Genomic DNA, 23,383 nt, shown 5'->3' with positions numbered 1-23,383 from the left:
CGGCAAGCTGCCGGTTTGCCGATTTGCCGGAAATTTCAATTCTGGCAAGTTGCGTTCTGCCGATTTGCCGGAAATTTTCAATTACGGCAAATCGGGAAATTTCAATTCCGTCAATTTGCCGATTTGCCGGAAATTTCAATTCTGGCAATTTGCCGATTTGCCGATTTGCTGGAAATTTCAATTCCGTCAATTTACCGATTTGCCGGAAATTTCAATTCTGGCAACTTGCCGATTTGCCGATTTGCTGGAAATTTTCAATTTCGACAAATTCGGCACTTTGCCGGTTTGCCGATTTGCCGGAAATTTCAATTTCGGCAAATCGGGAAATTTCAATTCCGGCAAGCTGTCGGTTTGCCGATTTGCCGGAAGTTTCAATTCCGGCAAATCGGGAAATTTCAATTCCGGCAAGTTGCCGGTTTGCCGATTTGCCGGAAATTTTCAATTACGGCAAATCGGGAAATTTCAATTCCGGCAAGTTGCCGGTTTGCCGATTTGCCGGAAATTTTCAATTACGGCAAATCGGGAAATTTCAATTCCGTCAATTTGCCGATTTGCCGGAAATTTCAATTCTGGCAATTTGCCGATTTGCCGATTTGCTGGAAATTTCAATTCCGGCCAAGCTGCGTTTGCCGAAGTTTCAATTCCGGCAAATCGGGAAATTTCAATTCCGGCAAGTTGCGTTTGCCGATTTGCCGGAAATTTTCAATTACGGCAAATCGGGAAATTTCAATTCCGGCAAGCTGCGTTTTGCCGATTTGCCGGAAATTTCAATTCTGGCAAATCGGGAAATTTCAATTCCGGCAAGCTGCGTTTGCCGATTTGCCGGAAATTTTCAATTACGGCAAATCGGGAAATTTCAATTCCGTCAATTTGCCGATTTGCCGGAAATTTCAATTCTGGCAATTTGCGATTTGCCGATTTGCTGGAAATTATCAATTTCGACAAGTTCGGCATTTCGCCTGTCTGCCGATTTGCCAGAAATTTCAATTTCGGCAAATCGGGAAATTTCAATTCCGGCAAGTTGCCGGTTTGCGGATTTGCCGGAAATTTCAATTACGCCAATTCGGGAAATTTCAATTCCGGCAAGTTGCCGGTTTGCCGATTTGCCGGAAATTTTCAATTACGGCAAATCGGGAAATTTCAATTCCGTCAATTTGCCGATTTGCCGGAAATTTCAATTCTGGCAATTTGCCGATTTGCCGATTTGCTGGAAATTTCAATTCCGTCAATTTACCGATTTGCCGGAAATTTCAATTCTGGCAACTTGCCGATTTGCCGATTTGCTGGAAATTTTCAATTTCGACAAATTCGGCACTTTGCCGGTTTGCCGATTTGCCGGAAATTTCAATTTCGGCAAATCGGGAAATTTCAATTCCGGCAAGCTGTCGGTTTGCCGATTTGCCGGAAGTTTCAATTCCGGCAAATCGGGAAATTTCAATTCCGGCAAGTTGCCGGTTTGCCGATTTGCCGGAAATTTTCAATTACGGCAAATCGGGAAATTTCAATTCCGGCAAGTTGCCGGTTTGCCGATTTGCCGGAAATTTTCAATTACGGCAAATCGGGAAATTTCAATTCCGTCAATTTGCCGATTTGCCGGAAATTTCAATTCTGGCAACTTACCGATTTGCCGATTTGCTGGAAATTTTCAATTTCGACAAATTCGGCACTTTGCCGGTTTGCCGATTTGCCGGAAATTTCAATTGTGGCAACTTACCGATTTGCCGTTTTTCCGGCAAATTTGGCACCTCACCGGTTTGCCGATTTGCCGGAAATTTTCGAGAAAATTAGTATGTATGTAATCCTATCAAGTTTTCAAAGTTTATATATATACATACAAAATTAGACAAGATATTGTTTTGAAAAAGTTAGAAAATAGAAACAACTTCTAGAAAGAAATTGCAAAAATATAATGAAAGTATGATCACAGATAGGTGTGTTGAAATGCCGGAAGATTTTGATGGAAATTGTTGAATAAAAAATAGAAAATTTTGACAGTGATAAGAATGAAAGGGGACTGATAAAGCAAGAGACAATGAGAGAATGAAAAGATAATATAGGTTTAGGCGGTGTATATGGAAGATTTCAAAAAAATAATTATATTAAATCTGATAATTTTGAGAAACGAACTATTTGAACTTTAACTCAGGTTCTTTGTGGAATTATTTGAATTTGAAGTTTTTGAATACAATTAATATTATGAGAGACTCGTTCTGGAATGGGAGGATGGAGAAAGGGGCAGGAAGGTGTAAGAACAATTTGAGATTTTGCGAAAAAAATTGATCTAATTGTTTTCTACCTGGCTTATAAACAAACTGGTAAAAGGGATCTGAAAATATTTGAGTAGCATAGTAAAAAATGAAAATGCTAAGATGCTGGAGAAGCAAGCAGGGGCTCTTGTGTAGGTATAAAATGCCTACACGCCTGCCTACAGGCACTCCAAAAACTGCTAATTTTGGTTAAATTATTTTTTCAATAAAAAATTAATGTTAAAATATAGAAAAATATCCGGATATAGAAATAAAATGAATTTTCGAACTTAACAAACATCTTTCTATATCTACATTCTCACATTAACTTTTTTCAGATGAAATTTGCGTTATTCTACCAAAATAGGCAGTGCTGTGAGGCACGCAGTGGAGGCATTAATTCCTACACAGAAGCTCAAGTACAAATGATATGACTGGATTGTGGGAGACGGGTAGTGTTTTCATAAAGTTATAAATATGATAATTATGGATAATGCGGCAATCCGAGGCTTGGAAGTAGGGGATTTTTCAAATCAGGAAGCCTATGAATCCCATTATGTTGTGGATGTTGCTGTTGACCAGATCCAGATGATGGACCTCCTTGAATAAGTTGATGTTGATGTGGAATACCTCCTCCATTCTGCATTCCACTATGATCCATTTGGAAATGTTGTGGAGGTGGTGGTGGCCCCTGAAGATGGGATCCTTGTCCCATATGTCCCATTGTGTTTCCATACATCATGTGTTGCTGCTGTTGAGATGTTGGTGGTGGAGCCTGTTGTTCTTGCATTCCACTTGGACCTTGACCGAGGAGGGAGGCGTTGGGAAGATTGTATTTCTGAAAATTGTAGGATGAGAATGGGAAAGTGAGATAAGAAATATTTATTTGTATGCATGATGAAGCCGAATATAAAAGCTTACACTATAAATGGTTTCGATTGGCATAAGTGGCCGCTTGAGTTCGGAGTTCTGAAAGCAGTGAAAATGTAAGCAGAAGCAAAGCTGTTGTTAGTAATTTACTTGATTTCTTCTAAAGCTCGAAAACTAAAACTCGAGCAAAAAAATTTATTCACGACCGTATTTCTTCTATTAGTCTTGCGCCCACTTACTCTACTTTGACATCTCATATCTCGGTCCACTAAAGATATTTTTCCAAATGTTTCACAAATTCAATATTTTCTCAGTTAGAAATTTTTCGATAAAACCATAGGCAACTAAGATATGAACTTACAAAGTTAGGAAAAGTGGGTCAATACTATTAGAGGAAACGTTGTCGACTTAAACTTGGACAGTATTAAAAATTTGATCAACTTTTTAAAACTTAGTTTCCATTTTGTAAAAAACGGCGGAACATGTATAACTCGATATAATCTTCATTACTTACCAGTGTATTTTCAAAGATTCCCAGATTTCCATAACCCGACCCTGACATTGATCCTTCATCGATTTCGCCTTTGATATCCATTAAATCATCCCTCATCGAGTCTTTCATATCCTCTTCTTTACATGTAGTTGTTTTCCAATGAGTTCTCAATCCACTCGGTGAAATATATTTCTTTCCACATGTTCCACAACTATACGGTCTTTCGTTTGCATGCAGACGTTTATGAAGTCTTAGATGAACGTATTGAGTGAACTTGGCATCACAAACATCACACGTATACGGCTTCTGACCATTGTGAAGTCGAAGATGAGTTTTTAAATTAGAAGTCGACGAGAATCGCTTATCACAAATATCACAGCGATGAGGACGTTCTCCGGTATGAACAAGATGATGCTTCTGAAGATGAGCAAGCTGTGTGAACTCTTTTGTGCAAATTTCACATTTGAATGGACGTTCGCCGGTGTGCGTTCTGAAATGTTGAAAGTAAAAAAATAATTGGAAAATAAGAAAAGTTCTAACCTGACATGAACTTTAAGATTCGAAAGCTGTCCGAATGTTTTGTTGCAGTCTTTGCAAGCGTATCTCGTTTTTCCATTTTCCTGTTGTTGCACGTACTGAAAAATTTTAATTTAAATTTATTTTCATGTAGAAAATATGAAAAGGAATAACTAGACATTTTACCAGGTCTAGGCGTGTGAATCGCCCTCCTTGCGCCCTGATTTGAAAAAGATTTACAAAAAAGCACCCGGTAATCAATTGATTTATGTATCAAAACTTTGCTAATTTTATTGGGATCAACATAGAAAAGGTAGAGATAAAAGGTAGAGATAAATAGAGGCAGGGTCAAAAATTATAAAAAATATATAATTTAAAAAAATTAAAAAATCTAGTATTAAACATTTAAATATCAACTGTTTTTTAAAAAGAATGTTTCAAAATATTTTCCCATCAACCATCAAGTTCAACAAATTAAAAATCTTCTTTGGTAAAACTTACATTTGGAACTCCATTAAATGATGAATCATTGTGTGATGAAGACGAATGATTAACAAATGGAAGTTGATGAAATGAAGAAGTATGGGCACTTCCACCCATTCCAAATCCTCCACCCATACCACCACCACCTCCGAATGCTGGAGACGCAGATGTGTACAGAGGTTTTGATAGCTCATGCTGGAAATCTTGACTCCCATAAATTGCTGCATAGTTTCCAAAATGAGCTCCTGCAGTTGCTGCAAGTACTGGCTGCACATCAATCGGCTGGCCGGATCTTCCACCAGTGGCAGTTATTGCGGCTGTTGTTTGAGCAACAGGGGACACAAACATTGAGGTATCAACTAGTTCTGAAATAGGGTTCAATTGTTTTCAGGACTTTTTAGGACGCCCCAGTTTGTTTTTAACTTAGCAGTTAACAGTAAGCTATAAAATTATGAATAAACATACAACATGTATTTTGAAAACTTTTCCGTTGATAAAACCACATCCGCACGGGATAAAAGCTGCCGAAAATCCGAAAACAGGTAGATCACTAATTAAAAAGTATAGTAAAGCATAAACAATTTGATAATTTAATTGATTGAGGAAACAATTTTAACAAACTGAAAATATTGTTAAACTTAAGTTGATGTGTTAAAAACAAAAAAAAAGTATACAAATGTATCTTGTTTGTCGACAGAAGCTTAATCCCCATCAAGGACATATGGCGTTTTTAGCTGTTTCTGATAAGTTTTGTTAACAAAATGTTAAGCAACTTTTTGCATCTCCAGTGAAAAAAACTTCAAAAAAAAGTGTTACATTTTCAAAATTTTCAATTTCAGCTTATCAGAGATTCAGAGTGGGATTAATAAACTCACTTAATTGAAGGGATTTCCTCATGAACTCTTTAAAATCCACCAACGGACTTGCATAAAAATTGCCAAGTCGAACGGGTATTCCCGGGAAATTATTGACTTTGGTTGCAACAGGCCTCACAACTGGATTCTGGATAACATTAGGCCGTGTGACTTCTGCAACAGGCCGTGTACAGCTCTCCTGCTCTTCAACATCAATCATTTCTTCGTCACTTGCAGAAGAAGCATCAGTAGAGAGTGTATCAATGGGTGATTCAATGAGTTTTTTAACTGAATAATCAATTGCCACAATTGTTTCTGCTAAACTCGCAATTGCAGTTGATGCAGAAGCTGGTGGTGCAGATGGAATCAGTTGAGTAGCTGGCCTTCGAACTCTTACGTATGGTCTTGTTGAATAATTTAATTTCCTTGCGTAGTCCCTGCTGAACCAAAATGATAATTCAGTATTTGCTTCAATCTTTTTAACTGTGTAAAAGTAGATATCATTTCCAATTTGTGCAGCAACAAGATTCTGAAAATCTTCCTCTTCAGCAGCTGCCACGTATTTCATCCAATTTGATCTCGCATCATCTTTCACACAAATCGTTTTATTCAATCTGCCACCTGATGGAGAATAGATCTTCCACTCTTCCGGAGCTTCATCAAATGGAACATCTTCTTGAGCTGGACCACCTCCAGCCATTGATGCTTCAGCAGGACATACAAGTGCTGTGTCAACATCTACCAAACGAATTTCTCCAACGAGCGGGCCAAATCGGACTCCTCTCGGAATATGATCAGATGACCATATTGACGATTTCTTTCGATTTTTTGAGGAGGACTTGAGAATTAGGTTCATAGGAAGTGTGCATTCTGCTCGCTTTGGATTTGGCTGAAAATAAATGGAATTAAAATTGAAATGGTTTTTTTCGATGTATATTAACTTTCTCATACTATTTTTGTAGTCCTGGCAAAAAAACGGTCGGCAAAAAAGCAACTTTTTAGTGCACATCTCAAACTTTCTATGGAACGTTTTGAACTTTCCAAATTTCTAGAGAACTTTTTGTTCCAAAACCATTTTTTTAGAGAAATATACATGTAGGCAGGCAGGCTCGGTTTTTAAAACTTTATAGACTATAAAATACGAACTCACCAAACTAACAGATTTGTCTGGAACATGAAATATACATAATTCGGCAAGATTCTCATCTCCCGACTGCTTCCAATCAGTTTCAACGTTTCTCGCACCTGAAATTAAAATGTTCATTGTATAAAATGACAGCTTCACAGTTTTTTCTTTCGGTTTAAATTTTGAAGTGATTGTTTTTTTTGTTTTCACTTTCATTTGTTCTTTTTTATATGGTGTCCACGTCTAGTTCAAGAGGGAAAAGAACATTTTGATGATAAGTGATAGCGCGGCGATGATAAGCTTGGCGGCATTGAAATTTGATAAGAAATCCGAAAAGGAAAAAAAAGAAGTGGAGGGAAGAAAAACGAATTTGGCTGATTCGATTTCTTCGCAAATGTAGATCACGGATGGCTGCCAAGGGGGCCGAGTTACAGTATCCTATCACAACTTACCTGACGCTGAAACTCCGGCAGGTGACGTGGATGATGGCGGTGTGGAAGATGATGACGTGGCAGATGAAGCAGAAGAAACGCCGACAGAAAGGGGAGAATGAGGTGGTGAGTGAGCTGCCGCAGCAGCCGAAGAGAACGGTGCCGGCGGAACACCGTCATCCCCACTTCCTTGACCCATTTTTTACAGGTTTTGTTTAAAATGAGATCGAAGGAAAAGAGAAGAGAGATTTATTTTCTGAAATTGAAAACATGATTCTGGTAAAATAAAAATAATTTTTGGCAAAAAGAAAGACAAATTAAAAGTGAACCAATTCAAATAAAAGTTTCAAAACAAGAGCGAGAGAGTAATAGAGCACGGAGAGGGAAAAGGCGAGGGCGAGAATCAGGAAAACGGCGCCGAAATTGTCAAAAAGACCTTGATAAGGAAGAACTCGAAGAATTGGGGTGAAATAGCTGGGTGACCGAGGAGAGTGCAGAGTTAAGAAGAGCAAAAAGGGAAAGTTGGTGATTACGGTAGGTGGGTTAGATGATGGGAGGTTGTGCAATAATAGATTAATGTTTTTTTTAAAGGAGGAACTTATTAAGGCGTCCGGGATGTGCGCCTGCCTACCTATCTTCAATACTGCCTACTGAAAAAGTCAACAAGAACTGAACGAAAACCTAAATTACAGAATATAAGAGGTAGACAGGCATAAGTCAGGCGTCAACGTCTCAAGAAAAATCTGAAGAGGCAGTAGTTCAATAGCTCAATTTTTTTCAATTCCAAGTTAATTTCAGAGTTGAGCTTCTGAATTGAAACTTTTTTAAGATGTCAAGGGAATACGGTATGCATATTGTCGATCCAACAAGTAACCTCGTTGCTCAACTTTCGCGGCTTATATCTCGGTTCTCTTTAGTTGTATCAAAAAACTGTCAACTATAAAAACATTTGCGGACTAATTTTCAATATTTCTGCAGTTGTGCAATTTCGGATATCTAAACAAAAAACCAAGATATTAGCTGAAAAGGTGAGCAGTCCGATTTAATACTAATATAGGGAATACCCTTAAAGACGGACTATGACTTGTGGGGATTTTGCATCAAATTGCTTTAGATACTCCCAATAATTCGTATTAAACAATAAAAACTAAAACAATTGGCTAAGTTTGAAAAAACTTAATTTTTTAATTTCAAGCCTACGGGAGTTGCTCAGGAATATGTGCCGGAGAACTGAAAACCAAACAAGTTCATTTGAAGATTGTTTTAATATTTCAGAAAAATTCAAGCTTGTTCACATAATTTTTGTTCATAAACCTCGAAAATTCCCATCACCGCGGGCACAAATTCCAGAGCTTGTATAAAAAACCTAAATTGGCAACTTTCAAAAAAAGTGACGGGTGAGAAAAAAAAGTTAAAAGTTTAGAAGAAAAAGAGCGAGGCGGGGTCAGATCTGTTTGTCTTTTTCATTTGAAACACGTGTGATTCAGAATTCAGAAAAGGAGCCGACAACTTTCAAACAAAAAAATGTGGGGATTTGGGAAAAGAATACGGTAGCTTGGCAAATATGAAATCAAATTTGAAATGTACTAAAAAAATTGTAAAGGAAGATCGTTCATAAAAAGGAGGAGATGAATAATAAGAGTTTGTACAAAAGGGGGAAAAGCGAGAAAATAGCTGCTGCTACTACTGTTGGATGGGACGAATTGGAAGCAAAGAGAGTGAGAGAATGGATTACGGTAGAAAAGGATAATAAATAGTATTGAAATTTCAGAGATGCAGAGTCACGGTCAGTCATGACGCCGCCCGAGAATTGTCGCTCGCGCGCGCGCAACGACCATTCATCCATGGATTCGGATTCGACGGTGGTCTTCTTCTCTTCCGAAGAGTGTGAGGTATGGCTGTACACAGCAAAGAGAGATCACTGATTGAAGAGAGGATCAGAGAATCAGAGAAAGGGACCGGTTTCCCCCCATTTGTTCGCGCACTCTCTTGCATAATGGACGCTGCTGGACGACGACGACGACGACACAGAGAGGCTTCTTCTTCCCCTTGAACCTGTTCTTGCATATCGGGCCTGTAGAGATCCGCCAAAGTGATTCGAGGAGAGGATCGTCTCTTTTAGCCAATGTTTGTTGGAAGAAGGAGAAAAGAAGGGAACGCGCCGTCGGAGAGGGGGCAAAAGCTTTTGGTTTCTTTTGGCATTCGAATGGCTATTAGGGAAATTGAAAGGCCTGAAGCAGAGAGAAGGGAAATGTGTACGGTTTTAGAAACTGAACATTCAAAACAAAACAGCTTTGCGTGGTGGAAATGGCAGGGTTTACTTGAATTAGATTTCTAGATACTGTACTTAACTCGATCCAGAATCTGGTAAAAGGGATGCAATTCGGAACTTCAAAGACATTCGTCAGGTGAATGATAATACCAGTTTCAGAGTTTTTGGTTGATGTCATAATTTGTAGCTGACCAGAAAGGAATCTTTAGAATTGTGACGGCATAATAAATTACCACGAAAGTCGTGAATTTTTCTAAGGTTCTAGGAGCAAAAAGTGCTGTCAATTTATGGATTAGATCGAAAATGTTTTGGCAGGATGTCTTAAATTTTGTTACTCTGAAACGATGCTTGTAAGATGTAAGGTGTCACCGTCGTGCTCCAATACTATAGATCGGTGATAAAACCAACCAATGTCAGGCAAGAAAAAAAAATGTCTCAGATATCCTAACTTTAAGTTCCATAACTTTTCCACGTCACCTGGAGTGCATAACTACCTGATGTCTACTTGCTTGCGCGCCTGCCTACCGCTTATTTTAATTCTTAACTCCGGATTTCGTTGTTTGGACAATGTGAATTCACTCATTAATTAATTATTGGAATAAAAGTGCACATAGTTTGGCAGTAGGCATGGGTGGGTCGCCGTGAAGACAGATATTTAGTTAATAGGCATCACCGAGACTAAATGGAACGTATTTCTGAAATTTCTCAAATCCTTGAACAAACAATCCCAAATTCAATCAATTATTGCTGCCTGTGTCAAGGAAATTCTCATTAAATTTCTTCAAATTGACAGGTCTCTCTCCCTCATTCAATAATTATTATAACACCTTCTTCTTCCTGCCCTCATCATCCTGAGAATCTCATCTTCATTTCGTTTTTATTTTCCTTTTCTTTCCTTCACCTTCTTTCTTTAGGGCACTGGCTGCTGCTGTTCAACACAATTTTTGGGGGTCAAGTTGTTGTACAATGTCTTTTCTCTCTCGAAGATCTTCTACAACAACTACTACGTCTTCTTCTTCTTCTCATGGGTGGTAAAAGAATCGCAATGGAAAACTGCGGAAAAGAAATCGGTATATGAGAGAGAGAGAGAGGTGGAGCGCGCGCACCGACCTGTACCGACTGGTACGAAGGTGAAATCGCCCGAAAAGCGAATACGAGAATCATTGGAGGAGGAGGAGGAAATTGGAGAGAGAAGGTCGTCTCACCGCAATTTTACAGCTATCAATTTTTTTTGCAAAAAAATCCTGTGAGATCCAGATGAATTTCAGGCTTCACCTCGACAGCTGAAAGGGTGAGAGAAGGGAAACTGAAGAGGCGAACGAACGCAGACGTCGATGATCTTGTAGGTAGACAGGCATGCCTTGAAGCTTTGCATAAGACTTTTCAAATAATTTGTTAATGGCTTCAATGGGTTATAAATTGAAATTTTCAATAATTTTTAATTTCGAGAATGTTGAAAATAAGGGCACAAAAAATAACCACAAAACAGAAATTGACAAAACTTTGCTCATATTTCGAGAATTGAAATTACTGTTTTTTTTCATTTCTAATTATTGCAAAACAAAATAGTGGTTTTTATAGCAATAAATAAATTCATTGGGAAAAGTCAGAGTTCCACCTATACCTGCCTCGTACCTACAACTGGTGAAGTACACCAAAATTATAATCTAGGCAGGCTAAGGCAGAAACAGACGCCTGTGCCTATTTATCACAAAAGCCAAAAAACACTAAGAATCCCAATAGGAGTGTGACATTTAAGAAAAAGAATTCAGAAAGAAAAGTGTAACGTTTGCGAGTACAAATTAATGGCAACAGACAGTTTAGTTTACAGATTGGAACGTCACAAACCGTCTGTATCTTCTTTTTCTTTTTATTGAGTATTTGTAACCTTCTTTTCCAAAAATTAAAAAAAAACTCTATTTGATGGCAGAAAATCTGAGCGTGTCGAGATAAAGTGATAAAAGTGATAAAAAAAAGTGCGATGAAAAGTGATGGAATTCCCATGAAACAAGAAGATCCAGTCTTAAAAAGAAAGTCTCTCTTACTCACTCCCGCATTTCACTATCACTATGAAAATCGAAAAATAAAAATTCATTCGGATCTGATTAAACGGCATCTAAACATCGGGAAAATAGGAGAAAGGATTCGAGAAAGGAAAAGGAAAAATCAAAGAGAGATCCAAGAAAAAGGGAAAGATTTTCGATATTGGAGGTGAAGAAGAGAAAGAGGTAATCGGTTGAAAGAGGAGGAGGAGATGGCCTTCAGAAGAATTGGACGACGAGAAAGAGAGTATGAGAGTGGATACTACTACAAACCGTACCTGCGCATTATTGTTCTGTATGTTAAAATTGGGGAAAAGAGAATTCAGAGAATGAGATTATAAGAATTTGTAAGAGGAATAGACAAATACACAAATGATTGCGAACAGCTATTCATAAAAGTTTCTAGTACTAACTTTATATACCTTAAACATCGCTTTTCATTAAACTAAATCCCTGTCAAAATAAGACATTCCGGCGGGTCGAGGTGTGCCAAATTTTTGCTATTTTTAGTATAACTGAAACATTAATTTCTGGTGTATTTTTGATAAGCACGGAAAAATAAAACACTGTTTGTACTTTCAACGTAAGGCTAAGTCAAAGCCTAAGCCTAAACCTAAGCCTAAGCTTAAGCCTATGCCTAAGCCTAAGACTAAGCCTACGCCCAATCCTAAGCCTAGCCTCAGCCTAAGCCTAAGCTTAAGCCTGAGCATAAGCCTAATAGTAAGCCAAATTCCTCTTTAAAAATCTACTGAAGTTCAGTTTTATGAAGTTCAATCCGTATTGTAATTTACTAACTTTCTTCGGATATTTTTCAGTACCTATATAAAAAACCTGTAATCGAAGAGTTAATATTGTCGTAAAGGTGATACTATTCGTACTTATTCTGATTTTATCAGCATTTCATATTCTTCAAAAGGCGTTTTCCAGGCGGAAGGCAGGCGGGAATGAGAGAAGGTAATTTTAGTTTCGGTATCAAATGTATAAATGTAGTCTGATTACATCAATCCGACATTTAGGTCAACTTTCCATCTTTACTTTACTTCCTAAATTCGTGCGTGAGAGAATCAGACATCAACAATTTATTTTTGTTACTTCAGATTAGGAACTATGTTCAATTTTATTCAACAAATGAAGCCAAGCTGTGAACATTCCTATTTTAAATGTTTGGTTCTCATCATATTATGAACCGAACACCAAAACAATCGAAAACGAGACGAGAGGCCCAGACGAACGTAGATCAAATTGACCTTGGCGCCATCGACCCGGGACCTCCTTCACCATCTCTACTTCTCTATTTCTCTCTCAATTTCTCTCTCAATTCAAATCTACTGGCAACTAGGTCATTCGGAATACAAAACAACTCTCCCGCAACGAAAAGAATAAGATGAGAGGGGATACCTCACGCATGTGCCAATTTGATGGACGATGACAACGACAGAATTGAGGAAAAAAGTGGATGGAAAAAACCTTAGACGGTTTTCGTATATGACGAAACCTAAGGGAATGAGGTCAAATATTCATGTCGGTGAAGTTTAAAACAGGGATTTATTCAATACCGATTCTTGAGACTTTGGGAGGTTATTTAGCATAATTAGGAGCGAATGAATCTTATCGAAAAATAGTTTTTAAAAGTTATTGAAATGTATTTCTTCTGACGTTGTAATTTTTTTGAGTGAAAAACCAAAATATGTGGAATTTTGGTTTACTGCACACTGCTCCACGTCCACCATCACGCGGACACACTTTTCTAGGCCGGTCTAGGCCTATTTTCACACAAGAAATGTCATTTATCTTTGTACAAAGATTTAAAAACCATTATCCGAAAAGCTTGCCCTTTCTAAAGTACCCAATCAAGTTTTCCTATTCTCCAATCTTTTATTTCTCAATTTAATTAAAAACTGATAAAATTCGTTTCACTGATCACCTATTATGGATCAGAAGTGTTGGTAAATCAATAATTTATTGTTGTTTTAATATGAAATGGTTTTGTGGTCTGACGCGAAAAATATCTCGTAGCGAAAACTACAGTAATTCATTAAATGATTACTGTAAATAACGCTGGTCCGATTTTGCGGTTTTTGCCATTTTTTGATGATGTATATAAAAAACATAGAAATGACAAAAACATTAGAGGAACATTTAATATCGCTGTCAAACTCGAAAATCCAGCCCGTAAATCGACATCAGTGCTGCAGTAGTTATTTAAAAAAAAATACTGTTGTTTTCGCTACAAGATATTTTAGTTGACCTTTATGCTGTATATCCGAAAGGCTAATGAATCAATACTATTTCCAACAAAAGCATCGAACCAGTGTGTACGAAACGACACCCGAACAGTATGACGACGATTTGAGGAAAAAGAGGAAAAACTAGACAAGTGATGGTCAGAAATGGACAGTGGTCAAAAAATGGAAGGGATAGAGGAGACCAGTCCTTTCCAACGTGCATAATCGACGTCGAGGGAGATGACGGTTCTGAACAAATCGTAATAAAGTTTATTCGAAAATAAAGAGAAAAGGGGAAGAGTGGGGAGACCCGCAGTAGAAGAAACTTCGATATTAAGATACATATACACAAAAAAGAGTGTCTAGACGGTGTGAAACTAGTGTAAAGGAAGTCAGATTTTCCAAGAAAAAGGACCCTTCAGTTGTACAGTATACATCGGGAGAAGTGGAAGAGGGATGACGGTGAGAGAATATAACCAAATGACTGATAAAGTTCAAGGGGCTTCAAATAAGAAAATAAAGTTAGAATGAATACATGTGGAATGATGATGAAGTTGATTTAATTCAGATCCATCGGCATCGGATGATCAGGAACAAGTGATGCAAAGAAGGAGGTGACAAATGAGTATAAAGTGGCAATGAACACTTGCATACCAGTTGGTTGTGGAGCTGGTGGTTCCACTGGAGCATCGGAAGTTGCTGGTGTCTCTCCTTCCGTGGTTGGAGCCTGGAATGGTACATGATAATGAATAAAATATTTTTTCTAGACCAACCGTATTATCTCCGTCGTTCTCTCCATTATTGTTGTTATTAACATGTGGTTCTTGATTATTTGCTTGCTGAGCAGCGGCGGCAGCAGCCTGAGCTTGAACTCTATTGCGAGCGTGATTTCGTCGCAGTTGAATGAAATAAATGAATAGTGCCGAGCATAAAACTAAAGCGAATCTTTCGAATGACGAGTAGAGAAGAATTGCAGAAAATAGCAAAACCACTTTGAAAATTCGATATCCCACTTCCAAAATGTCAACTCTTCCCTGTCTTGGCGCTGCAGCTCCTTGATTTCCGTTGGCTCGAGCGGGAGCGGCCACCCCTTGAACTCGAATTCTCCACGCCACTGCATTTTGTTGAAGCTGTTGGTTGGCGGGAACTTGATAAATTGGTGCAGCGGGAGTTGTCGATGCGTATGTGTAGTAGTGAGCCATTAATCGCTGATGCTCGGAAACTTGAGCTTCCGGAGACAGTTGATTGTAGGCATTCCAGTACTGTTGCCAGGCAACCATGTTCTGAGCATATTCATTGAGAGCCGATCCCGATGCCGAACTGAAAATTAACTTGGTTTTTTAAATTAAAAATATTATTTTCTCGGCAAAAAAACATAATTTTCAAATAATTATTAAAATATCTATTAAACGTTAAAACTCACTTTTGATTTGATGCAGTATTATTTACATTTCTTCTACGAACATCCGCAGTTGGAGTTGTTTGTTGATATGGTTGTGCGATCATCAAATGAAAGAAGATTTGTTCACCGGCGACATGATTTCTAAAATAATTTCAGTTTATAATTAATTGCAAAATTTTCCATCTTTGTTGAAATTTTCTTTATTTTTATAACAGAATTTTATTAACAGTCAAGAAATACTCACCTTTCTCTTAAAACGTCTGCCAAAACCTGTTCGTTGTTCAGAGAAGCTCCAGAAAAAATCAGCCGTTGTGTGACAACTTCCTAAAACAATTCAAAATATTTTTTATGGATTTTCAGAATTTATAATCTCACCGGATGATTATTCAGGCAATTCTTTACATGCTCCTTGACTTCTTTGATTGTCCAACTTGTCGGACACGAAAATTTCAGATCGCTTTCTGCCTGGTACGCCTGTCGGATCGTCAATTCCACATCATCAGATGGTGACACTTGTTCTGGCACAACGTTGATATCTTCCGTCATTCTTCTGAAAATAAGGAAAATGTGATAAGAAGCCATAAAACGACTTAAAAATAGAGAAAAGTCACGAGACGGGCGGCATTTGTGCATTTTAAATGGTTTTAAAGGAAAAATCAATAATTTTGGCGGAGAAAAAGCATTGAGATATTGCAAATAAATCTGAAGGAAATGGAACAGGTGGCAAAACTTGTTTATTCCATCTCAATTCAGCGTCAAATCGATCAATTATGTGTGTGGTGTGACCGACTAAGACACGTTCACTTAAACGAGAGAAGAGGGGTACGGTCAATGGGTCTCGAAGCGATTTGCCCGCCAGAGTGCATTGACGGCGTGGAAAAGCGTTGCTATGCTTCTCTTTTTCTTCTTATTTTTCATTTTTATCTTTTATTTTTAGTATATTTTTCACTAAAATATTTATTTTCAACATATTAAACATAATTTCATGGAATTGAGCAATAAAAACCTCGGTTTCAAAGCGTTTTCACTGCGTCAAGCAAGTCTTGAAAATTACACTATCATAAATGACAAAAAATACTTCGTTTTAAGTATTATTGATAAGAATTTTTGAGAATGGTTTTTTATCGGAGGAAAATAAAACGTTTTAAAGGAGAAAATTGTGATTTCCATTGTTTTTGCTTAAAGTAAAAAAAAAAGTATTTTTCTCATTTGAAATAATTCAATTATTGTATAGATACCTTAAAATCGAACAGAAATATTAACCTGATAATAATTTAAAAAATTTTGGTGCGCGAAAAACATAAATTTCAACATGTTAAAGAAAAATCGATAATTTGGTACACGCGTATGTATTTCCTTATCCTACGTCAGCTTTTATTCTCTACGGTTCTTTTCATCTGTCCTTTTCAATATTTCACTGCAAATCAATACATTTTCAGATGGATTTAGAAAATTTCCTTCTCGGGATCCCTATTGTGACACGATATTGGTTCCTCGCATCCACAATTATACCGCTTCTCGGTAGATTCGGATTCATCAATGTACAATGGATGTTTCTACAATGGGATCTCGTAGTCAACAAGTTCCAGGTACACTTTTATTATTTTGTCCAGAAATTATATAAGACTAATTGTTAAACATTTCAGTTCTGGAGGCCTCTGACAGCGTTAATATATTATCCAGTCACACCGCAGACGGGATTCCATTGGCTGATGATGTGCTATTTTCTTTACAACTATTCAAAAGCATTGGAAAGTGAAACATATCGCGGAAGATCAGCGGATTACCTTTTCATGCTCATTTTCAACTGGTTCTTCTGCTCGGTACGGTTTTAAATCTTTGTTTTAAAAATATCCTGAAAAAATTTTAAATCCCAAAACTTTTATATTTAAATGTTCTCTTTTATCGAGTTATTAATGCGAATTTTGGAAGATATAATTTAAAATATGTTAAAGCTGGCTCAAAAAAAAGGAAATAACATTGCAATATCCTGCATAATTTTAAAAATCAAAGATAAATGTGTTAAAATGGGAAATAATTAATTTGCAGGGACTTTGCATGGCTCTGGATATCTACTTCCTTCTCGAACCGATGGTGATCTCAGTACTTTACGTCTGGTGCCAAGTCAACAAGGACACAATTGTATCGTTCTGGTTTGGAATGCGATTCCCAGCTCGCTACCTTCCATGGGTGCTCTGGGGCTTCAATGCCGTTCTCCGTGGTGGTGGAACCAACGAACTTGTCGGAATTCTGGTTGGACATGCCTATTTCTTTGTGGCTCTTAAATATCCAGACGAATACGGCGTTGATTTGATCTCCACTCCTGAATTTTTGCATCGTTTGATTCCTGACGAAGACGGAGGTATTCACGGTCAAGATGGAAACATCAGAGGAGCACGACAGCAGCCACGTGGACACCAATGGCCAGGAGGTGTTGGAGCTAGACTTGGAGGAAATTAACAATTGTGATTCTCATTCAGTTTGTGCTTATATTTAGTAATTTATTTCCTTTTTCCTTGTATTGCCTTGCCCCTAAAATAATTATTGGGAAACATCCAAATTACATCAGTCACGAGTCAGTTTCATTGTATCACGCATGTAAATAAGAAGATACGAATAAAAAGTCATCTAAAGTACTGTTTCAGCTCATCATAATATAATTCAGAAAGCATGAGATCAAAGTGGATGCGACAGCCAGAATCGAATAAAAGCTTCGCACGACTCAAGACTCTGTCTCCTACTTCATTCGTCTTTGTTGTCACCTTTTTTTTGCGCCTTTTCGTCTTTTCTTTTGTCGCCGCCAAATTTTTGTCTTTTTCGTTGTCGTCTGTTGCTCTACACATAAAGTTTCAAAAAATAAGTATGTCAAAAACGGGGGGCGGGAAAGAAGAAAAGGGATAACAAATTGCCTTGTCGGAGAGAAGAGGACACGACAAACTCTTCCAACGACGGCTGAACCTAATGGCCCATTTCAGAGAAAGAGAAGAAGGATAACTCTACTTCTTGTATTATTCTAAACTCTTTGTTTTTCTACTGATTTGTTGCTTTTGAGATTTGAAAATAGAACGCTAGTGTTACTATAGAACAGCTGTCGGAAGCCACTCGAAAAAATATTAAAAGCTCCAAAATTCAGTAAATAAACATTTTCTTAAATAAACAATCAACAAAATTAATAGGTACTGTGAAGAATTACTATGCTTGCTATTTCAATTTTCTGCAGTTGTAAAATTGAGTGGGCACCTTTGAGCTGTACAGTACTCCACTCCCGATTGGTTGTCTGGTTTTTCTCACTAAAAATCGTTTTTATTTGTGCCGGAATAATGAAAAACTGGGAAATTTAGAGGTAATGTACAAAAAAGTAGAATAACAAAGGGAAAATCGAAGAAGATTGCAATCCAGCTAGTGGAAGACTACTGTACTCTTTAAAGGCGCACACTCATTTTCGCAATCTTCATTTAGCAGATTTCAGTCGTTTTGAGACCGGCAACTGTATTTTTGCGATGTTTGTTGAAATTATATATATTTCCTACAATAATTATGTTTAATTTATCCATGAAAATTGAAAAAAAAGTATCGAAATATCCTCGCGGTGAGACCCATTAGCATAAATTCACGCTTCTTGAAAGTTGTAGGATATACTGTAGGTTCGAATACGATCGCGACGAGATATTCATCAATTTAATTTAAATACACATATTTGCAAGAATTAACAAATTGCAAGTGTTTTCTACCAAATTCAAGACTATTTTCAAAATTTTTTGAGGTGTTTGATGGACACATCACAAATTACAAAATTGTAACTGCGTACTCAGAAATTTTCTCTTTATTGGAACATTTTTGTCCCCTTTCTCTATCCATCTAGAAAATGTATTAGCATTATTTTTCCTTGTAAAAAAGTTCCTTCCAATCGCACACGCCGTTTAATAATTGTTCCATATACGCCGAGGACATCAGAAGCAGCAGCAGAATGTCCTTTTCCAGAGCAGAAGAAGAAGAAGGAGGGAAGGAAGCAAATTGAATAGAATCGGCACCGACAACATATTCTCTCTTTTTTTTTCATTTTTCCTCCCTCTCAATCTTCTACTTCTCACCTCAACAATGTGAGGGAGGAGCAAGCAATCATTATGATGATGACGTGCTTCCCCACTTTTTTCTGAAACATTTGTTCTTATTGTGAAGGAGAACGCTGTAGTCTGAAAGCAAGGTAGTACTAGGTTGCAATATAACTTCGAATATTCAAGAAATTGGCATAGCCATAGAGCCTCTATGTCGGTTTTCGCAGCTTTTGTATTCTACGAGCAGAAGTTCACATTCGTTTTTCTGTAGATGGTTGTACAGTTTTCAGATCAAATGTACATAGGCTACTTCTTATTGCATCTAACAATTTTTCAAAAATTCTTTAATGAAAACAACCAATTTTTGTATAGTTCAGCACTAAAATGAAGAAACAAATTGGTAATGATTTGTATTTTTAATACAAAAAAAGAGAATTGTGCCTAAAACATTTTAGTCACTTTTAATTGCTCCCTGGGGAGTGCACAAGCTGCCCCAATCATTCGGATTACAGTCTGTGCCAGTCCCCAAGTTAAAATTTATTTTTGTTCAAACTTCAGATTCACTTGCAAAGTGATATCCTGGCACTTTTCTTTATGTCTTTTTCTATTGGCAAACATGTTTTTTATTAGACATTTTATTTCGATAAGTATGTAAAAAAAGAGAAAAGATTAGTCTCTGAACTCACGTATCCGAGATTGCCAAGTGGAAGAGTAAACTTCTGTGAGAAAAGTGCAATTTCTTTGGATTAGGGAGCCACTGTAGTCTATATTATATTTCAAAAACCGTATTCTTCTATTTAAGTCAGCATTTCGATAAAACTGAACTTTTATAAACCCTTTTGAAATCAATACATTTCCCTCGATGTATTGATTTCGAATTATTGAAGATCCGTTCTATTTTCATGTTGAATTTGGTTTCTCATTCTATCGAATAAGTTTTCTCAGCGGTAAAAATCAAGTAGTAAAAACCGTGGTAAGACCGTTCGCAAAAACTTTTTCGACCACCCATATCCGTGGATGTTCTTCCAGCTTCATCTCCGTACATCAAACCGTGACGTGTTTCTAATGTGTCCACCCACAATGACATCACCACTCTGTTCCAGAGTAAAAGAAGAGATACCCTTTTTCTTTTTTGAAACCTTTTTTTCACTCTCCTCCACCCTCACTTTCCGTATCTCTTTGATATCTTTCTCCTCTTACGTGTTGCTCTCTCCGGAAATAATTTGATCAGCATCTCTTCTCGGTTCAAAAAGAGTGAAGAGAATTCATTTTTCCAGCCTGCAAATTAGGTGGGCATGATCTTTAAATTTGAAGATCATGAAGTACTCATTGATTTTTTTACGAAAAATTGATCAGTAGTGTGAAACAAAACATATCAAATTACAACACAATACACAAACATAAACTTACTCGAGTCTATTTTTTAGTGCTTTTTTCAAAGAATTGGCAAACTGCCAGTCTGAAAATAAAAGCAAACTGAAAATCGCTCCGTGGTTTTTTATAGCTTCCAATCTCTTACAGTACCAACCAATATTCTGCTCGCTTTTGCTTTTTCGGTGAATTGTTCGAGTTGTTCAAACACTAATAACTCAAATACTATGATAGTTAGCAAAATGTGTTTTTCTAAAAAAATGTTGCCAATCATTTTTACTACACTTCTGATTTTGTCAAAATTTTATAAATTTGCCAGGAAAAAACCTACAGCAGCTGACATCTGACTGGTCTTTTTTTTCCATTTTTCAGTTTTTTTTTGATATTTTCAGAATTCTGAGAAATTTTTGCTTTCGTATTGCAGAAAATCGCAGATATTACGAACAGAGGCACCATTATTACGCCGTTAAAGTTGGAGTAGAGTTAAAAGCGATCTCACTTCACATTATCAACAAAAAAGAAAAACAGAAACACCAACACAGTGACGATAAAATGTATTATAGCGCACAAGGAAGGCGTAAAGAAGGAGGATGTGAGGCACCTCGATTACGCCTCGTCAGGATGAAATGCTCCCTACCTTCAATAAATTTAGAAGTACTGTTTTTTCGGAAAAAAACTAGAACAATTTTCAACAAAAAAGCGTTCCAATTCCTCGAAATTGCACATAAAAATCCGAATAGATTCTACTCAATTTATCTATCTATCGAGAATGAGCTCCTTGAAATATGGGCGGGAGGGGGGGGGGGGGGGGGGGTGCTTCTTGTTTCCGTTTCGCTTTTTTAATGCTTTTGCTTCTTCTTCTACTCCTTCACACTTCTGAAGACCTTCAAGAAAAGAAGATGTACAGAAAGTAAAAGAAGATGCAGCAGTGTGTTGAGTTAACATAAGTTCGTCAAAATACGCAAGGCGTCGACTGATTTGGGAAAGAAGAGGGTGTCTCCTTCTTCTCCTTTTTTTTCCGTCCACACATCGTCGTCGTTGTCGCCTTCTTCAACTCTTTTTTATCCCATTTTCTATATACATCTTCGAAACTCTTTTCTTTTTTTTTTCAACAAATCTTCATATAGTTTACTTTTTGATAAATAGTGTTACCCTTGACGTAGATGCCATAATTACCTTCATTCTATTCGATGAGCTTGCACATCCTCTCCATTGACTTTGAAAGTTCTAGACATCGGTTTCTCAGATAATGTTGCAAAGCTTCTCTAAAAGTTCGATTTTAGACTCTGAAATTCTTGCAGGCACGATACACAAGTGTGCCTGCCTTGCTGTACCTGGCAGGAGTATATTTTAAAACATGTTCGCCTACTATTTATTTAATTTTTCAATTTAATTTTTGCAAAGTTTACTCATATGAGAGATTCGCCTCTAAATGTTTTGCAGAAAAAAAAACTAAAATAGGGGTGGAGCCCAAAAGGAATCCCGCCTATTTTTTGGTTCATTACACTTTTAAACGTTTTGTATTCAAACAATCTCATAACAAAACATTAATTCTAAGTTGTACTTTTGGCCCTGGAGCTCTCTGAGCTTTGGATTTGAAAGGTCTGTTACAGGTTTTCTTGAAATGCTAAATATCTCAGAAATTAGTTTGAAACCTATTTGAATGCAAGTTAGAAATAAAAACGCTTTTGCAACGTTTGATATCTTGCAACGTTTTAAATCAACCCCATATATTTGCAACATAGTTTTGAACTTTGGAGTCAGTACATCCGGTGTATCCAGTCTTAGAATTTTTATTTTCTTTGAATGAATCTAAATTTAAATTTCTTCGCTTTCTTTTCTTCAATTTTAACAAAACTTCTTCTTTCTCACTCCCACCTCGATAATCTTTAACTTTTTGAGCTTTGGATTTAAAAGGTTTGTACCCTCAGGACAGGGATTGCGGAGTGGAAATTTAGTGCTAAAATTATTTGGTTTTTAATGATTCCATTGCTCTTTGAAGTTTAGTCAGATTATTAAAAAATTTTAAAGAAACTGTGGCGTAAGCTGTAATTCATAATACATTGAGTGCGAACTATGGCTCATTTTTCCCATTTAATTTTTAAAGTTTGTTCCAAACATTGCATCTAAAAAGTTATTTTTCTAAAATGTTCAAAATTTTCTTTCAAAATTGGGATATAACATTGCTAGCATTTTTCATTGGAAAAGTGGATGGAATATCATAAAATTCAGATTAAAAATTTTGAAAGAAATTTGGTAAAATATATATTTAATTTGGAAAACCAAAAAAAACTATATATTCCGAACGAATTTTCTGTTTCTGTAGAGATTTCTATTAAAATTCCATCCGGGATGCTTTTTGCTTTAATAAACTAGAATTGTTCCCAAAAGATCGGATTTCATAATGAGACCTTTCAGAAGTTTCTCAAAAAAGATTTCAGTTAAAATTCGGAATTTTTTGGGATTAGTAATTGTTGCAATTTTTAGTAATTTAATTCGGGTTGATTTAGATACGTTTTCAGTCGAAATAGGTATACTGATCTCCCCATTCAACCCCCCGGGAGACGTAAATTTTTTCTTGCATAATTTATTTTTAAAAAAAGTTTCCTTATAAAAACACTACTATTTCGGGCTTGTTTCTATAGCTTTAAAAATATTGATTCTTATGCTTTAAAAATATTGATTCTATGCTGAAAATGTTCCAATTAAATGTTTTATCATCAGGGCTTTCTTGGTTTTTGACTATTATCGGCAATTGAGTTTTTGCGTCCTAATTTCCTTGTATTTCCAGTTTTGGCAGTAATGCAATTTTCAGCAAAACGAAACTTCACTTTTTCAGATATTCCTTCTTTTTACTTCAGAAATATATTCACCTTGTCTCTTGACTCATTCTTCTCTCCTCGTTTTCCTTTTTCCCGTTTTTTCATATACCCCTTATTGCCTATATTTGTTTTCAATCCGCCCACCCACCTCTCATTTTCTTTACTTTCTTTTTCT

The 23,383-nt window shown here is 36.8% G+C and overlaps 3 protein-coding genes and 6 non-coding genes across 10 annotated transcripts; 4 read left to right on the top strand and 5 right to left on the bottom strand.

The window, feature by feature from the left end:
- Window positions 1-1,803: 1,803 nt before the first annotated feature.
- blmp-1 (B lymphocyte-induced maturation protein 1 homolog) lies at window positions 1,804-7,275 on the bottom strand. Of its 2 annotated transcripts, NM_001264441.2 has the most exons (8): window positions 7,041-7,275; window positions 6,613-6,707; window positions 5,484-6,351; window positions 4,627-4,973; window positions 4,150-4,244; window positions 3,631-4,099; window positions 3,168-3,215; window positions 1,804-3,084 (listed from the first exon to the last, which is right to left on the bottom strand). In NM_001264441.2, exons 1-8 carry the CDS (start codon window positions 7,216-7,218, stop codon window positions 2,731-2,733), a joined length of 2,454 nt encoding a protein of 817 aa, NP_001251370.1. In that variant the 5' UTR covers window positions 7,219-7,275; the 3' UTR covers window positions 1,804-2,730. The 2 variants fall into 2 exon arrangements, with proteins under 2 accessions (NP_001251370.1, NP_001251371.1); NM_001264442.2 differs by lacking the exon at window positions 3,168-3,215 and having other exon boundaries at window positions 1,805-3,084.
- A 1,716-nt stretch (window positions 7,276-8,991) lies between these two features.
- Window positions 8,992-9,119, top strand: F25D7.6. Its single transcript, NR_050501.1, has one exon. It is a non-coding gene; the product is annotated as an Unclassified non-coding RNA F25D7.6 (non-coding RNA).
- Window positions 9,120-10,304: 1,185 nt separating this feature from the next.
- On the bottom strand, window positions 10,305-10,448 carry F25D7.8. The gene has a single exon (NR_050500.1). It is a non-coding gene; the product is annotated as an Unclassified non-coding RNA F25D7.8 (non-coding RNA).
- A 3,366-nt stretch (window positions 10,449-13,814) lies between these two features.
- On the bottom strand, window positions 13,815-15,513 carry tag-353 (Ubiquitin-like domain-containing protein). Its single transcript, NM_060321.7, has 5 exons — window positions 15,336-15,513; window positions 15,205-15,284; window positions 14,982-15,101; window positions 14,332-14,878; window positions 13,815-14,285 (listed from the first exon to the last, which is right to left on the bottom strand). Exons 1-5 carry the CDS (start codon window positions 15,504-15,506, stop codon window positions 14,118-14,120), a joined length of 1,086 nt encoding a protein of 361 aa, NP_492722.2. The 5' UTR covers window positions 15,507-15,513; the 3' UTR covers window positions 13,815-14,117.
- A 223-nt stretch (window positions 15,514-15,736) lies between these two features.
- Window positions 15,737-15,883, top strand: F25D7.11. The gene has a single exon (NR_050499.1). It is a non-coding gene; the product is annotated as an Unclassified non-coding RNA F25D7.11 (non-coding RNA).
- Window positions 15,884-15,957: 74 nt separating this feature from the next.
- On the top strand, window positions 15,958-16,180 carry F25D7.9. Its single transcript, NR_050498.1, has one exon. It is a non-coding gene; the product is annotated as an Unclassified non-coding RNA F25D7.9 (non-coding RNA).
- Window positions 16,181-16,399: 219 nt separating this feature from the next.
- cup-2 (Derlin-1) lies at window positions 16,400-17,587 on the top strand (the record flags this gene model as incomplete). Its single annotated transcript, NM_060320.8, has 3 exons — window positions 16,400-16,549; window positions 16,607-16,783; window positions 17,010-17,587. The coding sequence occupies 3 exons, from the start codon at window positions 16,400-16,402 to the stop codon at window positions 17,418-17,420; spliced, it is 738 nt and encodes a 245-aa protein (NP_492721.1). The 3' UTR covers window positions 17,421-17,587.
- On the bottom strand, window positions 17,521-17,669 carry F25D7.10. Its single transcript, NR_050497.1, has one exon. It is a non-coding gene; the product is annotated as an Unclassified non-coding RNA F25D7.10 (non-coding RNA).
- Window positions 17,670-17,817: 148 nt separating this feature from the next.
- On the bottom strand, window positions 17,818-17,956 carry F25D7.7. Its single transcript, NR_050496.1, has one exon. It is a non-coding gene; the product is annotated as an Unclassified non-coding RNA F25D7.7 (non-coding RNA).
- Between the last annotated feature and the right edge of the window lie 5,427 nt (window positions 17,957-23,383).

The sequence above is a fragment of the Caenorhabditis elegans genome, chromosome I (assembly GCF_000002985.6).
Source record: "Caenorhabditis elegans chromosome I".
In the NCBI taxonomy this organism is placed as follows: domain Eukaryota; kingdom Metazoa; phylum Nematoda; class Chromadorea; order Rhabditida; family Rhabditidae; genus Caenorhabditis; species Caenorhabditis elegans.
This window is presented reverse-complemented; position numbering and strand designations above follow the sequence as displayed.